This window comes from Megalops cyprinoides, unplaced genomic scaffold (assembly GCF_013368585.1).
Source record: "Megalops cyprinoides isolate fMegCyp1 unplaced genomic scaffold, fMegCyp1.pri scaffold_28_arrow_ctg1, whole genome shotgun sequence".
In the NCBI taxonomy this organism is placed as follows: domain Eukaryota; kingdom Metazoa; phylum Chordata; class Actinopteri; order Elopiformes; family Megalopidae; genus Megalops; species Megalops cyprinoides.
The window spans coordinates 483,354-504,524 of NW_023494724.1; the positions used below are offsets into that span (position 1 = coordinate 483,354).

General features: G+C 41.9%; 1 protein-coding gene across 1 annotated transcript; it reads left to right on the top strand.

The window, feature by feature from the left end:
- Positions 1-23: 23 nt before the first annotated feature.
- LOC118772317 (NACHT, LRR and PYD domains-containing protein 1-like) lies at positions 24-19,826 on the top strand (the record flags this gene model as incomplete). Its single annotated transcript, XM_036520588.1, has 10 exons — positions 24-55; positions 578-691; positions 1,498-1,611; positions 2,131-2,244; positions 4,943-5,124; positions 5,234-7,022; positions 9,747-9,995; positions 11,351-11,527; positions 18,132-18,380; positions 19,736-19,826. Coding segments are annotated over exons 1-10 (3,111 nt in total), but the record flags the coding sequence as incomplete, so codon positions are not given.
- Positions 19,827-21,171: the final 1,345 nt, after the last annotated feature.

Consider the following 21,171-nt stretch of genomic DNA (forward strand, 5'->3'; position numbering starts at 1 on the left):
AAAGGAAATCATTTTATTGCAATATGATAAATGGTAACACTGTCATTGGAAAAAGGTGAGATTGGACTGATGATTCAGCATTCTTTTTGACATCGACATTCCCTATGGAGTAAACAGTAGCTATCTTTAGACAGTCCTGTGAAATAAATCATGCAGAATTGGTTGGTCAGTCTCTCTGACCACTTTACCAATTACCTACCGAGTTATCCAGACAGCTGAAGAGCAAAATTACATTGTCCCGTCTCTGGTGATGGCAATGGTGGCAGAGAGGATTGAGACACAGCTCTGTCAGAGCCTGAGAGTGAGGCATGAAGGAGCTGCTGGTTTTATTTAGGTCTCATGGTGTTGACAGGCAGTGTTTCCAGGGCTTTTGGGTATAGCCAATTCCTCTGCAGTAAAATGTGAAGTGTTTACTGCATTTTGTTTTTTGTAGATGATTGCTTTTGCTGTACAGACAGTATTTTTTTCTTTTTATTTTGTAGGATTTCTTTGTGTAAAGAACACAAGCCTGTAATTAATCAGAGCTGCTGTGATGAGTGGAGTTTAATGAAGTGCTGTCTGCATGTGCTGTTACCAGGGTCAGACCACAGAGGGCAGAGTCACCAGTGCCCAGCTGTCAGTCTGTGAAGAGTGACTGGTCCATGGAGCTTCCTGCTAATTTCCTTGGCAGTTCTGTCCCCTCTGATCCAAGGTGAGGTGAAGGTGCTGAAGGCAGAGGTCCTAATGGGTCAAAGTCGGCTGACCCAAGATCTCCACCAAACTGAAATGGGTTTTGGATCAATCTGGTGAAACAGTTCTGTGATGAGACCGATCTGCCTGAGAGCGGAGTCCTGCTTCTGAACAGAACCAGTCACATGCGGACCTGAGCTACGGTCAAAACATGTTCCTGCTGCATGCCAGCCATTTTCCATCCAGAAGATTTATAGATTTAAACCCTGCTCCAGTCAATCCAAAACCCTGACCCAAAGGTGTCTGTTTTAATGGAGTTTTAACATCGTGGTCCTAATGGGTCAAAGTCGGCTGACCCAAGATCTCCACCAAACTGAAACGGGTTTTGGATCGATCTGGTGAAACAGTTCTGTGATGAGTCAGATCTGCCTGAGAGCAGAGTCCTGCTTCTGAACAGAACCAGTCACATGTGGACCTGAGCCGTAGTCTCAACCACGTAGTGAGAGAACAGGTTCATTTGCTCATGCCAGGAAAGAATGATTTGCATTTTATAAAAGAAAAAGACACAGTTAGATTTCTTTTGTTTTGGTTCCTCAGAAGGTGAACACAAAAAAGCCAGGTGTCTCTGAATCCAGCCAGTTCCTTAGCAGTAGAATTTGAAGCTTTTAGTGCATTTTGTTTTTTGTACAAGTTCACTTTTGCTGTACAGATTGTATTTTTGTTTATATTTTTTAGCGTCTCTTGGTGTAGATAGCAGGTCTGTAACTAATCAGAGCTGCTGTGATGTGTGGAGTTTAATGAAGAGCTGTCTGCATGTGCTGTTACCAGGGTCAGACCACAGAGGGCAGAGTCACCGGCGCCCAGCTGTCAGTCTGTGAAGAGTGACTGGTCCATGGAGCTTCCTGCTAATTTCCTTGGCAGTTCTGTCCCCTCTGATCCAAGGTGAGGTGAAGGTGCTGAAGGCAGAGGTCCTAATGGGTCAAAGTCGGCTGACCCAAGATCTCCACCAAACTGAAATGGGTTTTGGATCAATCTGGTGAAACAGTTCTGTGATGAGACCGATCTGCCTGAGAGCGGAGTCCTGCTTCTGAACAGAACCAGACACATGTGGACCTGAGCCGCAGTCTCAACCACGTAGCGAGAGAACAGGTTCATTTGCTCATACCAAGAAAGAATGATTTGCATTTTATAAAAGAAAAAGACACAATTTCTTTTGTTTTGGTTCCTCAGAAGGTGAACACAAAAAAGCCAGGTGTCTCTAAATCCAGCCAGTTCCTTAGCAGTAGAATTTGAAGCTTTTAGTGCATTTTGATTTTTGTACAAGTTCACTTTTGCTGTACAGATTGTATTTTTGTTTATATTTTTTAGCGTTTCTTGGTGTAGATAGCAGGTCTGTAACTAATCAGAGCTGCTGTGATGTGTGGAGTTTAATGAAGTGCTGTCTGCATGTGCTGTTACCAGGGTCAGACCACAGAGGGCAGAGTCACCGGTGCCCAGCTGTCAGTCTGTGAAGAGTGACTGGTCCATGGAGCTTCCTGCTAATTTCCTTGGCAGTTCTGTCCCCTCTGATCCAAGGTGAGGTGAAGGTGCTGAAGGCAGAGGTCCTAATGGGTCAAAGTCGGCTGACCCAAGATCTCCACCAAACTGAAATGGGTTTTGGATCAATCTGGTGAAACAGTTCTGTGATGAGACCGATCTGCCTGAGAGCGGAGTCCTGCTTCTGAACAGAACCAGACACATGCGGCCCTGAGCTACAGTCAAAACATGTTCCTGCTGCAAGCCAGCCATTTTCCATCCAGAAGATTTATAGATTTAAAACCTGCTTCAGTCAATCCAAAAACCTGACCCAAAGGTGTCTGTTTTAATGGAGTTTTAACCTGGTGCTCAGATAAGCGCTGGGACGTAAGAGACCTGTTTTCACCAGTTCATCCATCGCTCTGCAGATGTGCAGCTTTCTTCTTCCCTACTAGTACACAGAGAGAACGGCTCATTATTTCATGCCAGGAAAGGTATTTGTTCTCCACTGAAGGCTATCTCATTTTAAAATGTTGATGTGTTGCGTTGGCTACATTTCATTCTTCAGTTAGAAATGTGGACCAATTGCAAGTCAATGGATTTTGTTATGCCCATATCCATTTGTGTTTTCGTTTTTCATATTTTATATGAGTGTAATTAGTTCCCACCTTAATCTCCTCTTGCCTTAGTCAATGAGCAACTATATACAGTGTGTATACATATACGGTATGTGTGTATATATATATATATATATATATATATATATATATATATATATATATACACATATATTTTATTTATAAAATGACAGATTCTAGTGCATGTACTGTTCATAAATTTGACTATACTGATTAAATGTGCATTCCTGTGTCTGCAGAGAGCTGTCAGAGCTCCAGTCCAGCTCTGCAGTGTGTGAGCAGATGAGCCAGCAGAGACTCTGCCAGCAGGTAAAGGACTTCACTCATTCACCTGAACCTGCCTGCACCTGGCGTCACTCATTCACCTGTATCTACCTGTACCTGGAGTCACTCATTCACCTGAGTCTGCCTGCACCTGGAGTCACTCATTCACCTGTATCTACCTGTACCTGGAGTCACTCATTCACCTGAACCTGCCTGCACCTGAAGTCACTCATTCACCTGAATCTACCTGCACCTGGACTCATTCATTCACCCAAAACTGTCTGCACCTGGATTAATTCATTCACCTGAATCTGACATCGTTTCACTCATTCATTTGACTGTGTAATCCTCTTATTCACTGACTGCCTGGACTGTGTGTCCTTTAACCCCTCATTCATCTCTCTGTTCAGTATTAAGCCATTCACCTGTCTGTCTCACATACTCACTCATTCATATTCTGCATATTTTATACACATTCCTTTGTTCATTCATTCATCTGACATCACTGAAAAAAGCTTTAATGTTTCTCCAGCTAATATTCCGAATTTCGTTTTCTACAGTTATTTCTTAGTTTTCATGTAATGTTTTTCATTCTTTATTCTTAAGCTCTGGTTGAACTGGTATCTTTATTTCCCTGCAGTCCGTGGTTGAAGATGCTTCACTCCTGTGTTCCAATGATCAGGACCTGGAAGCAGAAAATAGTAAGATGCTTTTAACTTTATTATTATTAGAAATCAAAAAGCGTCATCTGAATACGGGCATTTCACCAATTTATCAAGTTTCAATATTTAGCCACACAAGGTACAAGCTAGCATTTAGAGACATGAGTACATTAAACCATTAGATTTGAATTTTTTAAAGGAAAACACATAAAGTTTAACACATAAGAGAGCGCTTTAGGTGGTAGTGTGTCAGGTGATTAGGTGAGCGCTGAAGCACGGTGTCTTCAATCTATCACCTGGCCTGTATACCACTCTGTATGGAGAGCGTATTTGTAACATATATAGGCTTTTTCACTTTAGTGAACATCAATATGTCCTTTCCTTATCCCTGTGTCTGCATTTTACCTGTTTACCAAGGAAAAACCAGCAAGTTTATGCTGTTTATCTGCTGCACGGGAGTCATGTTCCACCCATGCTTCACCCACATGCCTGTGCCCGCTAAGAATGGCCACCTTTCCCGGGTCTTCCAGAATCATGCCCCGCATACAGAGCAGGGGATTAATTAGTTTGTCTTTAATTAGTCTTTTCTTTTAATGTTCTGATGTAATGAATCCAATCATTTGTTTCCCTGAATATTTCATGAATATGGAAATTGGTTTAACAATGTACTGCAGCAATGCACACCAGTCGATTTTGATCTGGGGAAAAGGAAAAAAAAAAAAAACATTTGTTCTCTTACAGTGAGTGGTTTTTGGGAGGACGTCCTCGACCATTTGGGGATTGTACGGTATGACTCATTAATGTGTTTTAATTTGATGCTGTGTACCAGTTGAGACCACGTTTCTATATCGATGTTGAATAAACATGGATATTTATCTCATAACTTTATAATTCTTAACCTGGCTATACTCAACCAGAGATTGAGGAAAACCTAAACAAATCTATAGCCTAATGAGTTTAAGGCAATATAACATTTTGTCACATATTATATAAATCATTTATGTCTATTATAATTAAAATATGATGAAGAAAACTTTGTGACACATAACAATACAATCCCTTGCATTTTCACAAACTTATATGACTAATTAACAGTGCACAATAAAGTATTATACTATACTACACTGTCCAGTATTATTGCCCAAAAACATACCCAGCGAGTTTCTCCTTCACCGTGTTGCCGTGTCTCTCCAGATCAAGTCAAGCTGATCCATGGAACGCTGTGTGCCTCCTGGCCCCGGATCTTGCCGTCTTCCTCCTGCCTCTCTTCATTTACCGCTTATGCAGGAAGCTGCTTCGGCCCCCAGTCCATGCGGCCGCCCATGAGAACCACATAATGCCCTCTGACCCTGATGTATGCATGCACCAGCTCACAGGTATCCATGCTCACAGCAGCAGACACACTACTGCTGTTTAATAACACATAATACTCTCACACTCTTCAACAACAGTCTGTTCTTTCTGAAAATGCCTTCATTTTTACAGAGGAATGTGCACTAACAGTCCAAGAGAAACTGAAGTCCAGTCTGAAGAAGAGGTTTGAGTGCATATTTGAAGGGGTTGCAACATCAGGAAAACACACCCTCCTCAACAATATTTACACAGAGCTCTACATCACAGAGGGGGACAGTGAGAGGGTCAATAACGAACACGAGGTGTGGCAGATTGAGACAGCATCTAGGAAACAGATCACACAAGACACTGCAATTAACTACAATGACATCTTTAAGCTCTTACCTGGACAAGAGAAACCCATCAGAACTGTGCTGACGAAGGGGATTGCTGGCATTGGAAAAACAGTCTCTGTGCAGAAGTTCATTCTGGACTGGGCAGAAGGAAAAGCCAATCAGGATGTTCGTTTCATGTTTGTTCTTCCTTTTCGGGAGCTGAACTTGATTAATGATGAACAGTACAGTCTGCTTGGGCTTCTGCATGTCTTCCACCCTGAAACGAGAGGGATTGAAAACATTGAGTCTGATGTTGACAAAGTTTTGTTCATCTTTGATGGTCTGGACGAAAGCAGATTTTCCTTTAATTTCCAAAACACCAATGTATTGTCTGATGTAACAGAGACATCCTCAGTGGACGTGCTGCTGACAAACCTCATTAAGGGGAATCTGCTTCCCTCTGCTCTCCTCTGGATCACCTCCCGGCCAGCAGCAGCCAATCAGATCCCCCCTGAGTACGTCCATCGACTGACAGAAATACAAGGTTTCAATGACTCACAGAAGGAGGAGTACTTCAGGAAGAGATTCAACAATGAGAACCAGGCCAGCAGAATTATCTCTCACATGAAATCATGCAGGAGTCTCTACATCATGTGTCACATACCAGTCTTCTGTTGGATTTCTTCAACTGTTCTGGAGCGGCTGTTGGGTGAAGCTGACTGTGGAGAAATCCCTAAAACTCTCACTGGAATGTACACCCACTTCCTGCTCATTCAGTCCAGCATCAAGAATCAGAAATATCAGGGAAGAAATGAGACAGATCCACAAAAGCTTCTGGGGCTGGATAAAGACATGATTCTGAAACTGGGGCAGCTGGCTTTTCAACACCTGGAAGATGGCACTCTCATGTTCTATGAAGATGACCTGAGAAAGTGTGGCATTGATGTTACTCAAGCGTCAGTGTACTCTGGGGTGTGCACAGAAATCTTTAAAGAGGAGTCTGTGCTGTATCAGAAGAAAGTGTACTGCTTTGCGCATCTGAGCCTCCAGGAGTACCTGGCTGCGTTGTATGTACTTCACTCATATGTAGTCAAGAATGTAAATACATTGACAGGATTTTCAAGTAAAAAGTTTCTATTCTTCAATCAGTCAATCTATGACTTGCACAAGGGAGCTGTTGACAAGGCCCTGGAGAGTAAGAATGGGCACCTGGACCTTTTCCTGCGATTCCTTCTCGGCCTCTCATTGGATTCCAATCAGAACCTTCTCAAAGGCCTTCTGACAAAGACAGGAAGTAACTCAGGGAGCATCAAGGAAACAATCCAGTACATCAAGGAAGTGAAGAGGGATGATCCCTCCCCAGAGAGGTGCATCAATCTGTTCCACTGTCTGGCTGAACTGAATGATGATTCATTTGTGAAGGAGGTCCAAACGTACCTGAGCTCAGAAAGTCATGAAAGGATCTCAGCTGCACACTGCTCTGCCCTGGCCTATATGCTCCTGACGTCAGAGGAGGTGCTGGATGAGTTTGACCTGAGGAAATACAGGACCTCAGACGAGGGGCGCAGGAGACTGGTTCCAGCTGTGAGGTGCTGCAGAAAGGCTCTGTGAGTATTAACATGAGTATCACTTTTCTAATATACCATGGTTATCGTGAAAACATGTATGTTAGAATATGATGCTATATATTTAGATATACCATGTTGCCATACAATTAAAATCTCTTACAATTGTCTTTTCAATGCTCAAACCATTAAAGAATCACAAAAGTTAAAAGAAAAATCAAATAACATTCATAGAGATAATATTAAAACTGCCTGTACTGGGAAGACAGTGTAAAGTAGTTGAGAATTGTGGCCTGTTTCCACTTTAATGTTACATTGGAATATTGAATTTTTGAGTGCCATTAATTTAGATATTTTCCCTAAACATAATGTCTTCCTATTTCTTGGGAGTGAAACAAAAATCTTTTCTCAGTATTTTTATTAACTGCTTTATTATGAACCACCAGATATGTTCATTATTGCTACTGTTGCAGTCACAGCTGTAATGTAGCGCAGCATAGTTAGGATCCAGGGGCCTCATTTATAAAGCAGACCGGCTCCCAGATTTCATGCTAAATTCTGTGTGTGCAGAAAGCCATGGCAGCACTTTGACTTCGAAACCTTTAACTTGATGTGAGAATGCGTGTACCTCAGTGTGTGTACCTCAATGTATGTACTTCAAATCTGGTCCATGTGAATGAACTACGCCTTTAGGCTGAACAGTGTGTTACAGGCATGAGTTTTCCTTTGTTTAAACATTACTCACTGAAATACAGTAAAGACAGCATTAAATGAACAGTGAAAATGCTGAAGAAACAGCAATGTGTGGGCGGCAGTGTAGCATAGTGTTTAAGGAGCAGGACTCGTGACCGAAAGGCTGCCGCTGGGGCACTGCAACTGTACCCTTGGGCAGGGTACTTAACCCACAACTGCCTCAGTAAATATCCAGCTGTATAAATGGATAACATTGTAAAAAACTGTAACCTATGTAAGTTGCTCTGGATAAGAACATCTGCTAAATGGCAGTAATAATAAAAAAATATATATGGAAAATTCAATAAAAGTCTATATTACAGGTAGTGATAACTTTCAGCAATAAATAAACTATAGAAACCAACTACACAAATGATATTCATATTAATGACTGATGCAATTCAAGTAACATATTAACGGCTTTTTGAATTGTTCCTCAATGAAAAGATTAAATGAGATACTGTCATAATATAAATCCAGAATTTGGAAATTGAATGACAGTGTGATTTCATTTGATGTGACAGCATTGCTGTCACAGCAAATACTTATGTCATGCAATAAAATGCAAATTAATTATTTAAAAATCATACACTGTGATTTTCTGGATTTTTGTTTTAGATTCCGTCACTCACAGTTGAAGAGTACCTATGATAAAAATTACAGACTTCTACATGCTTTGCAAGTGGGAAAACCTGCAAAATCGGCAGTGTATCAAATACTTGTTCTCCCCACTGTAAAATCACATCATCAATTTTTAAGAATCAGTTTCCACTCATTTATCAATTGTAATACAAGACTCAATGGAGTACACTCAGTAAGGCAGCACAATGCTGTTCATTGTTTAAAGCTTGTTCAATATCAGTGACTACTACAGAAGCTGTAGTTATACAGCTGTCACCAGAGCTAAGTGCTTACTGTGCTTCACTGTATTATCATGTAAGAAGTGTTTTATCTGAGCTTTAACCTCAGCACTAGGTGCAGCTGAGCTTTTTAGCCAGCTTTAAAAGAGTGTCCAAGGTATTAGCACCAGCAGGCTTTCTGGGTTCAGTGTCTTTCAAGGCCTTATAAATTTTGATTATGAAAATTATTTTTTTTCATTAATTTGATTACTGTAAAACATTCAGCACAACTATTTACATGAATACAGTACATATTGCATCCGTATGGTTTCTTGGATGTTCAATACAAATTTCAACCCAATCAAGTGAAAAATAATTGGTGAGGCTTATAATACACATACAAAGAGTCGCAAAAATGATGAAATTTAGCTCAGAGGGCCAAACTTCAAAAATTCATAACTAAAAAAGTATTTGGAGTAGAGCTATAGGATTTTGCAAGGTCCCATGAATTTAATAGAATTTTTTACATGAATTTTTCTGAGAAAATCCATGACATGAACTGGGAAGAGTTCTGAATTCTGGGTGATTTGGCATGGAATTGACTCATATGTTACAATTTCTGCATGTATTCCATTTATACAGTTGGATATTTACTGAGGCAGTTCTGGGTTAGAGACCTTGCCCAAGGGTATAGTAGCAGGGAATCAAACCAGCAAACTTTTGGTTACAAGCCCTGCTCTTTTACCACAATAGTACACTGCCACCTGATCTTGCTGAGGGGAATACCAGGTTGTGGGGATGGAAGCAGCAGCAGCAGGTGGCTGGGTTATCAGGAACCTCAGGAGTAGCAGAGAGTCTCACAGCAGCAGCACTGCAGGCAGACGCAGTAGCAGTGATGGAGGATTTAGCCCTGGGAGGAGCACCAACACTTCCACAGACACGACACCACAATCAGTGCTGGGATGGTCACTGCTGTAAAAGTCATTAAAATAAATGGCATTAATAGGAGATAAATAAAATGCTGTTAATGTACTTTGATAAAAAAGTTAACTCTGTAAAAGCTTTTCAGGGTCTTCCCATGCAGATGTACAGGATCAGGTAGTTACCTTTCTCTAAGATACGGTTTTAATAGAAATGCTTTTGTTGTAGTGAATATTTGATCATTAATGTTTTTTAATGCTTTCTGTCTTTTCAGACTCAGTAACTGTAACCTTTCAGAGAAGTCCTTAGAAATTGTGGCCTCAGCTCTCCAGTCAGCCACCTCACCCCTGAGAGAGCTGGACCTCAGCAAGAATAAACTGGGAGAATCAGGAGGGAAGCTGCTGAGTGCTGCACTGATGAGTCCAAACTGTAAACTACAGACTCTGGATGTGAGCTTCTGTCAGATGGGAAGTTCAGGAGTGGAGCTGCTCTGTACTGGACTGGGCAAAGTATCCACTCTGAGGTGGGAATCCTCTCATTAATTATTTTTACTGCATTTTTATTTGGATATAAACAACATGCCAGACATTAGCATATTTCTTTTTTGCTTACTTGCTTATGTATGTGACAGTGGCATCTCAGTCTGTCAGCTCTTTTTTCAGGAGATTCATATAAACTGACTATTTAATCAAACAGTAAAATCCATGGAATTCTGTGGAATAGTATATTACAATGCACATTTAAATGTAAAGCTGTATTTTTTACCTTAGTACACAACCATGATATTTCCACTGTAAACAGCAGCATCTACCGGGAGACTGAACAGGGTTTATACGGTCAAGAGAGTCAATGAAAAGCTTCTGAATTTCAAAGGACATTTCCTGGAGTGGAAAGCATGTCCAGGAAAGAGTGAACACACTTACTCTTGACTGGAATGTGTGAGAATGCCTGCATCCACACTTCATACATTCAGACACAAGTAATAGAACAAGCTAATAAAGTGTTAGTTCAGTTCTTTCCCTTTGAAAATGATTATATTAATATTTGATTATAATAATATTTCATTTTGTTAAACAGGTATTGACTTTTAGCAAGGGATTTTAACCCCTTGTATGGAAGTTTTATGGTTACAGTAAGAATGGTAACCATCTTCAGCTACACACTGTAAATAAAAATACAGTTGATTATAACTGTCAAGTCTTAGATGCAGTCTGCCTTGGAAGAATAATTAGAATTCCATGTCTCATATAATAGAAGTATACTAATGCTTTTAGCTCTGATTATAGCTCTGTAACCTAATATAATAAACTATTACACATAGGTCAGCCAGTAGTTTTGTTTTACTCTTTTCTTAACAAAGGACAGCTCTCAGAGGGCTTCATGGAAACAGTATGTGTTTGAGCAGATATAATGAAAGTTGCTAATAGTATGTATTGTGAATGAAAAAGAGCATTTTTTAGTAACAGTGATGGTGATGATCATTAATTTTATGTTATGATCATGTAGACTTTATGGCATATCAAAAATTTCCTCCATTGCAATATGATACTGTCTGGGAGGATGAAACTTTGTATGTAATTTTAAACTGAAGGCTGTCCCCAGTCATGGTAGGCTGTGACAGGTCTCTCTTTGGAGGAACAGAACAGTAACAGGTATGAAGCTCAAAGAACTGAATTGGGTGCAGACTTCAAAGTAAGGATTGATTATTGCTGAAGCTACTATTCTTACAGTGCAGTTTATGAGTATGAATGTTCTCCTTTGTACTGAATATATGTAGAGTCTCAGTGCAAGAAGTGTGTCTTCAGTGTCTTTGTAGGATTCTCTTTCTCATTCAGAGAACTTGTCCTATTGTAAGAAGAGCCTATTTTCCCTTTGTAGAATGGATCAGTGTCGTTTCCGTGATGAGTCCTGTGATCTCGTGGCCTCAGCTCTCCACCAGTCAGCCAACTCCCAGCTGAGAGAGCTGGACTTCAGCAACAATAAGCTGGAAGAATCAGCAGCGAAGCTGCTCTGTGCTGGACTGACGAGTCCAGTGTGTGATATACAGGCTTTGAGGTAAGCACTAATGCTTATGATCTTCATCAGTTAATCTTTCCTTTATTAATAATTATGTATGAAAGTGGGTATCTCGTGATTATTGGCACGATTGTGATGCAGTCGCAATGCACGAGGTGAAGAGGAGTACACCATTGACATCATAGATTACCAATGTGGAGTTCTGCAATGATGTGAGAAGAAACAGGTATTTTCCTTCTGTCTCTCTCATTTTTCCTTCTCTCCTCATTCATTCATGGCTTGGACTACTGCAGGGGAGAGGATTGCATACACACCGATTCCTCAGCATCTACACTGCCAAACATCATCAGCATCTACACTGCCAAACATCAGCATCTACACTGCCAAACATCAGCATCTACGCTACCAAACATCAGCATCTGTACTACCAAAACATCAGTATCTACACTGCCAAACATCAGCATGTACACTGCCAAACATCAGCATCTACACTGCCAAACACCATCAGCATCTACACTGCCAAACATCAGCATCTACACTGCCAAACATCAGCATCTACACTACCAAACATCAGCATCTGTACTACCAAAACATCAGTATCTACACTACCAAACATCAGCATCTACACTGCCAAACATCAGCATCTACACTGCCAAACATCAGCATCTACACTCCCAAAACATCAGCATCTACACTACCAAACATCAGCATCTACACTACCAAAACATTAGCATCTACACTACCAGACAATCCACATCTACGCTACCAAAACATCAGTATCTGTACTAGTAAACCATCAACATTTACGTTACCAAAATATCAGTATCTACACTATCAAAACACAAGAAATAAAGGTGCATTAGTCTCCACTGTCAGCATTGTGGTGACAACATCAGCATGTACACTATCATAAAGGTGTCTGCATGACCAAATCGTTACCAAGTAGCAGTAGCACAGAGACACAGTTGGTATGAGTACTGACTCCGCTGCTCCATGTGAGGAAATCTCAGCTGTGGGTAAAAATAAAAAGGCAGTGATGCAGTTGTGTTGCAGGTATTTGAAATATCCTGGATGCATAGTGTAGCAGTGCAGTGGTGATGACGGTTTCACAGAAAGGGGTAACTGTATACAGATCTATATTCAGGGATGCCACTGAGGTCATTCAGCAGCTGGACTGAAACAGTTAAATGTAGAAACAGCTAAAGCAGGGTACTGAGGAAGGAAGCACCATTTAAAATTCCTTTATTATAAAAATTTTGATTGCCCAATGATTTTCCCAATTTTTCTCCCATTTTCAAATGCCCAGTTGTATTGTAGGAGGTTCCCTGTGGCTGCAACCCACACCAACAAACACGTGCCTTCCTCTGAAAGACGTGATGTCAGCCATCACCTCGATACACACCGCAGTCCTCATGCTAAGCTTGCACAGACATGGGTCTTTATGCGGTCAGAATGTGACCATCAGGGGTCACTGATGAGCTACAAGACAGAAAATTGCTGGCTTATGACATGGCTGGGATGAAACCCGGATCGTAGGGCTCAGACTTGCGTATATAACATCAGGTGCTTTTACAGACTGAGCCACTGAGGAGCCTAAAATCCCTTTTTTAAGGAAGTGAAAGTATTTAACAGTGGGAAGAGACACATAACTCACCTGAACCATCAGCTATGTGTAATACCACCATCTTCCACTGTTCCTCTCACCTGCTGGGGTGCAGAGGGAGGGTTTTAATCAGCCAGTTAAACTGGGGATCATTAAATAGCCAGACTGAGAGTGTGAACCTGCCAGGACCTGGGTTTAACATCTCATCTGGAAGAATGTGTCTCCTACAGCAGTTATCCTCAACCCTGGTCCTGTAGCAACTCTGTGTGTGTGATTGATGTCGGTTTGTGGTAATCCAGTAGTGACTTCTCCTTGGATCGCTACCTTGTTGTGGTGGAGAGGCTTGTGTGTACCAATGATTTCAAGAGCTATGCCGTCCAGAGCTTTGCTCCTGGTAGGGTCACCCTTGCCGGAAGGTTGAGGGGGAGGTTCCAGGCGAAGCGTGATCCTCAAAGACCTCAAGGCGGAACTGGCAAAGGATGACTGCATGTTGCAAGTCACAACGGCACTGAAGGCGGATGAAGGCTGCAACAGAGGGTGGTCTCCAGTCGTCTTGGATTTCATGCCATTAGTCTCTGGCCCCCTTCTGCTAAGGACCGTGCGTTGGCGCATCAGCCTCCCCACATTTAAAAAATGTCACGTGCAGGCGTCCTCCCGTAAGGGGATCACACCTACAAACATCTCGGGTCAAAGTCCTGTGGCGATCAGTTAGCGGTCATGGGAGCAGGACTGTGAGGCCTGGGAGCTCCTAGCCACAACCTGGCACACAAACGGTGGGCGTCTGATCAGGCACTAAGCGCTTGGACTGAGGCAGAAGGGCTTTTTGGCTGCTGCTCTCATGACTAAGCAGTCCTATTCAGGATCCGCTCTGCTCACCCCAGTCGGGGAAGGGGCTAGAAAAGGTGCCCTAAACATAGCCTGCCTCAAACTTCCTGTCTGGACCATGCATCCAGAGGGATCACCACTACGCGGTCAGAAACAGAAACACATATTTTGGATATGGAAATACGGACTCTTATGGACAGCCAATCCAGCGATCGACCTGAAAGGCGAACTGCCATCATTGCCAGAGAGCGGAGAAGATTCCAGATTGATATTGCTGCACTGTCTGAAACGCGACTGGCTGACGAAGGGCAGCTCAAAGGGGAGAAAGGGGGTTCTACTTTGTTGTGGAAAGGAAAACCAGCTGATGAGCCGAGGATCCACGGTGTGAGCTTTGCCATTTTAAACAGCCTCATCTGCCACCTTGCTGAGTTTCTTGTGGGCATTAACAAATGCCTAATTAACATAGGCCTGATGCTTGCCAACAACCAAAACACCACTGTTATTACTGCATATGCTCCAACACTTGACTCACAAGATGAAGCCAAGGAGACCTTCTATGCTGACCTGGACAAGGTCCTAACCAACATCCCCAAGGAGGGCAAAGTAATCCTGCTTGGTGATTTGAATGCCAGAGTAGGTCAAAACTAAAATCTATGGAGAGGCGTAATTAGCAAAGAAGGAGTTGACAACACAAATTCCAATGGAGTCTTGCTGTTAACAAAGTGCTCAGAGCACTGCCTGACCATCAGCAACACACTCTTTTGCCAAAAGAACAAATTCAAAACATCCTGGAGGCATCCTCTCTCTCACCTTTGGCACCTTATCTTTTATGAAATTGTTCGCACAAAAGGCCTCCGTGAGGTTCATCTCACCAGAGAAATGACCAGTGCAGATATCTGCTGGACTGACCACCGCCTTCTCCGCTCCAACATGTCCATCCATGTCCAGCAGGAAAAGAAGGGTGCAGAAAAGGCAGAGCCGCCTAAAGTTCAACTTTGAATGGCTGGGCGACACCACCACCCAACAACAGTTCCAAGCAGTGCTCAGTGTGGAACTGCCCAAGCAGTATCCAGCACATACTGAAACGCGCTGGGGTATGCTTAGGTCCGTAATCATCGACACCTGTAAAAACACCCTTGGTTATAAAACCAAGAAGCACTAAGACTGGATCGATGAGAATGACCTGGAAATCCAACAGCTCATCAACATCAAGCGGCGAGCCTTTATCATGTGGCAGAATGACATCCACTGCAGAAGGAAAAGCAGCCCATCCAAAATCAAAGGCAGCTGTCCAAATCCGGGTCAGGGAGCTCAAGAACCAGTGGTGGATGAAGAAGGCCTGAGGGATCCAGCATCTTGCAGAGTCCAGGGACACCCGAGGCTTCTTTGATGCCACAAGAGCAATATATGAGACCAGCTATCAATGTCTTGCTCCCCTTCGTTCCAATGATGGGCTAATGCTGCTGAAGGGCAACGAGTCAACCAAAAACCGATGGAAAGAGCACTGCAAGGACCTCCTGAACAGGGACCCCACCCCTGAGATAGAGGCTCTTCGCCAGGTCCCACAACATCCAATTGAGTAGGACATGGCAGCCCTACCCAGTCTGAGAGAAGTTCACGATGCCATCAGGATGATGAAAAATCACAAGGCCGCTGGCCCTGATGGAATCCCAGCCAAAGTCCTAAAGGCAGGTGGACCAGACCTCCTCAGACATATCCATGACCTGCTATGCAAAATATGGGACAAGGAGGAAATCACTGCACAACTCAGGGATGTCCTAATTGTCTCAATTTTCAAGAAGGGGGAAAAAGCAGACTGTGGAAATTACCGCAGCATTTCCCTACTCTCCACGACAGGGAAAGTAATGGCTAGGATCTTGGCCAACAGACTTCTGCCCCTGTTCGAAAAAACACTACCAGAATCCCAAAAACGGTTTTCGTCCCAACAGGAGCACCATGGACATGATTTTCACAGCTCTCCAGCTCCAAGAAAAATCCCAGGAACAAAATGAACCACTGTGCATGGCCTTTATAGACCTCACCAAAGTGTTTGATTCTGTAAATCGCCAGGCCCTTTGCAAAATTGGTTCCCCTCTAAAATATATCAGAGTACTAAGACTATTACATGACAATATGTCTACCAGAGTACTCAGCATCTGTCGATTTATGGCACAATTTTTACTGCCATAAAAATGCCAATTGTAGAGATTTTTATGGTTCTTTAGTTCAATTCTGACCTAGTAAAGGTCATTTATTATTATTATTACTATGTGGGCACAACTTTCATGAGGTTTGGAGTGTCACATACTGTCTGCCTCTAATGGAATCGGATGCTGATGATAACAAGTCCCTACTTAAATACCCCATAAGAACAAATTCTGAATCATTAAACTTAACTGGTTGACTAGGGGATGATGTAATAGTCTCTGTTGAAGCAAGCAGTTTTGTAGAAACCTATGGCTGTTACAGGAGTTATTGCTAATATTCATTGTTATTTATTCTTTCAGAGTGCTTTGTTTTTTTATTGATTTAGTAACTGTTATGCTGTACTTTGTGTTCACACTGATTGGAACTCCAGTCTATATGTGTATCCAAGTGTGGATTCACATATATACACATATACATATGATCACATATACCGTTTTTTTATTACACATACACATATACCGGTTTTTGCCTAGTAAAATTTATAATAAACTGATAAAAACTTGCCGGTCAAAATGTCCAGTAATAATGCTCATACAAAACATAGCTATAATGAAGGCGATCCTTAAACAGGACATTTGTGTTTTGACAGCGAAACAGCCGGGCCCCGACTGGGCTACACTGGCTAAAATTGGCTGTGTTCTGCCTGTGTCGAGCATGCCAGCAGAGAGGGGCTTCTCTCAGTGGAATCAAATTAAGACGGTGCTGCGATGTCGTCTGGAGGAGGAGAGAGTGACGCGGCTTATGCGCATCGCAAGCTGCAAACGGAGACACATTGGACATGTTTGATTTCAAGTCGGCAGCAGAGGACTTTGCTGCAATGAAAAAAGGAGAAAATAAAATGTCACCTGGTAGCCTATAGGCTACATTTGATGCCATGTAGGCCTAGCCTTTTTTTTAAACAGGCTACAGATGTTATAGGTTACAGATATTTTGTAATAGCCTACATTTTAGCGGCTAATGTTGAGGTTTTGCTCAATAGCTTCTGTTCTTTTTGCTTAATCGTTACTGTTCATTAAATAGTTCAACTGATTTGAGGTCGTTGTCATTCTTACATCAACGTAGGTGTACATTATATTTGCGTTTGTAACATAGACTGTTATTGAAGTGTGACTGGTAAGTTTCAGATTTGTCCAGTAAAAAAAATTCTTTCCAGACCCCGGACCGGAAAAAAAAAAAAAAAAAAACATCCTAGCTGAAACCGTGATGTGTATATATCTATATCAAATACACACACACACACACACACACACACACACATACACTTACAGTGCTCAAGCAAAGACATTTGAAAGTTTTCTATGGTGGTGATCTCATCATCACATCACCATTATTGTCATTTAGTGGACGGTGTTATCCACAGCGAATTTCATATAGTTATATATAATATAATACTTTTATATATTATAATATACTATAATAGTGTTATAGTTTTTACATGTATTCCGTTTATACAGCTGAATATTTACTGAGGCAATTCTGGGTTAAGTACCTTGCCCAAGGGTATAGTAGCAGGGAATCAAACCAGCAAACTTTTGGTTACAAGCCCTGCTCTTTTACAACAATGCTACACTGCCCCATGATCTTGCTGAGGGGAAGACCAGGTTGTGGGGATGGAAGCAGCAGCAGCAGGTGGCTGGGTTATCAGGAACCTCAGGAGTAGCAGAGAGTCTCACAGCAGCAGCACTGCAGGCAGACGCAGTAGCAGTGATGGAGGATTTAGTCCTAATAGGAGGACCAGCACTTCCACAGACACGGCACCACAATCTGTGCTGGGATGGTCACTGCTGTAAAAGTCATTAAAATAAATGGCATTAATAGGAGATAAATAAAATGCTGTTAATGTACTTTGATAAAAAAAGTTAACTCTGTAAAAGCTTTTCAGGGTCTTCCCATGCAGATGTACAGGATCAGGTAGTTACTTTTCTCTAAGACAGTTTTAAGTAGAAATGCTTTTGTTGGAGTGATTATTTGATCATTAATGTTTTTTAATGCTTTCTGTCTTTTCAGACTCAGTAACTGTAACCTTACAGAGAAGTCCTTTGAAATTGTGGCCTCAGCTCTCCAGTCAGCCACCTCACCCCTGAGAGAGCTGGACCTCAGCAAGAATAACCTGGGAGAATCAGGAGTGAAGCTGCTGAGTGCTGCACTGATGAGTCCAAACTGTAAACTGCAGACTCTGGATCTGAGCTTCTGTCAGATGGGAAGTTCAGGAGTGGAGCTGCTCTGTACTGGACTGAGCAAAGTTTCCACTCTGAGGTGGGAATTCTCTCATTAATTATTTTTACTTCATTTTTATTTGGATATAAACAACATGCCAGGCATTAGCATATTTCTTGTTTGCTTACTTGCTTACGTATGTGACAGTGGCATCTCAGTCTGTCAGCTCTTTTTTCAGGAGATTCATATAAACTGACTATTTAATCAAACAGTAAAATCCATGGAATTCTGTGGAATAGTACATTACAATGCACATTTAAATGTAAAGCTGTATTTTTACCTTAGTACACAACCATGATATTTCCACTGTAAACAGTAGTGTCCACCGGGAGACTGAGCAGGGTTTATATGGTCATGAGAGTCAATGAAAAGCTTCTGAATTTCAAAGGACGTTTCCTGGAGTGGAAAGCATGTCCAGGAAAGAGTGAACACACTTACTCTTGACTGGAATGTGTGAGAATGCCTGCATCCACACTTCATACATTCAGACACAAGTAATAGAGCAAGCTAATAAAGTGTTGGTTCAGTTATTTCCCTTTGAAAATGATTATATTAATATTTGATTATAATAATATTTCATTTTGCTAAACAGGTATGGACTTTTAGCAAGGGATTTTAACCCCTTGTATGGAAGTTTTATGGTTACAGTAAGAATGGTAACCATCTTCAGCTACACACTGTAAATAAAAATACAGTTGATTATAACTGTCAAGTCTTAGATGCAGTCTGCCTTGGAAGAATAATTAGAATTCCATGTCTCATATAATAGAAGTATACTAATGCTTTTAGCTCTGATTATAGCTCTGTAACCTAATATAATAAACTATTACACATAGGTCAGCCAGTAGTTTTGTTTTACTCTTTTCTTAACAAAGGACAGCTCTCAGAGGGCTTCATGGAAACAGTATGTGTTTGAGCAGATATAATGAAAGTTGCTAATAGTATGTATTGTGAATGAAAAAGAGCATTTTTTAGTAACAGTGATGGTGATGATCATTAATTTTATGTTATGATCATGTAGACTTTATGGCGTATCAAAAATTTCCTCCATTGCAATATGATACTGTCTGGGAGGATGAAACTTTGTATGTAATTTTAAACTGAAGGCTGTCCCCAGTCATGGTAGGCTGTGACAGGTCTCTCTTTGGAGGAACAGAACAGTAACAGGTATGAAGCTCAAAGAACTGAATTGGGTGCAGACTTCAAAGTAAGGATTGATTATTGCTGAAGCTATTATTCTTACAGTGCAGTTTTATGAGTATGAAGGTTCTCCTTTGTACTGAATATATGTAGAGTCTCAGTGCAAGAAGTGTGTCTTCAGTGTCCTTGTAGGATCCTCTTTCTCATTCAGAGAAAGTGTCCTGTTGTAAGAAGAGCCTATTTTCCCTTTGTAGAATGGATCAGTGTTGTTTCAGTGACGAGTCCTGTGATCTCGTGGCCTCAGCTCTCCACCCGTCAGCCAACTCCCAGCTGAGAGAGCTGGACTTCAGCAGCAGTAAGCTGGGAGAATCAGCAGCGAAGCTGCTCTGTGCTGGACTGACGAGTCCAGTGTGTGATATACAGGCTTTGAGGTAAGCACTAATGCTTATGATCTTCATCAGTTAATCTTTCCTTTATTAATAATTATGTATGAAAGTGGGTATCTCGTGATTATTGGCACGATTGTGATGCAGTCGCAATGCACGAGGTGAAGAGGAGTACACCATTGACATCATAGATTGCCAATGTGGAGTTCTGCAATGATGTGAGAAGAAACAGGTATTTTCCTTCTGCCTCTCTCATTTTTCCTTCTCTCCTTATTCATTCATGGCTTGGACTACTGCAGGGGAGAGGATTGCATGCACACCGATTCCTCAGCATCTACACTGCCAAACATCATCAGCATCTACACTGCCAAACATCAGCATCTACACTGCCAAACATCAGCACCTGTACTACCAAAACATTTGCAGCTACACTAGCAAACAATCCACATCTACACTACCAAACATCAGCAACTACACTACCAAACATCAGCATCTACACTGCCAAACATCAGTATCTGTACTAGTAAACCATCAACATCTACGTTACCAAAATATCAGTATCTACACTATCAAAACACAAGAAATAAAGGTGCATTAGTCTCCACTGTCAGCATTGTGGTGACAACATCAGCATCTACACTATCATAAAGGTGTCTGCATGACCAAATCTTTACCAGGTAGCAGTAGCGCAGAGACACAGTTGGCATGAGTACAGACTCCATGGCTCCATGTGAGAAAATCTACATTTACCTTTACATTTATTTATTTAGCAGACGCTTTTATCCAAAGTGACTTACAAAAGTGCATACAGCAAGTATAGCGACAGTACGGGGACAGGATATGTACAGTTCCACAATGAGACAGTTCTCAGCTGAGAGCAAGGTATGTTTGAGGACACAGTACTATCAGGTTTGTACAATTACAGCCTATAGGGCAACTAATACGATACACTTTCAAACGGCAAACTTCAACAACTTCAAACGGCGCAATGAGCGTCAGGGTAAAGGCGGCAACAAGAAACAATTTAAAAAGCACAATTTAAAAAACACAGCAATTTACGACCGCACTGATTGGGGGGGGGGGGGTGGCAGCAATTGTGTGCTGGGTCAGTCCAGGTAGAGTCTGAAGAGGTGCGTCTTCAGGCCCCGTCTGAAGGAATGGGGTGAAGGAGCTGTCCGTAGCAGGACAGGGAGTTCGGTCCACCACTGGGGAGCGATGTAGGTGAAATGCTGATGTCTGGCAGAACGAGCACCTCCTGCCTTGACCATGCAAGGAGCAAGGCGTCCAGTTGCTGCTGAGCGCAG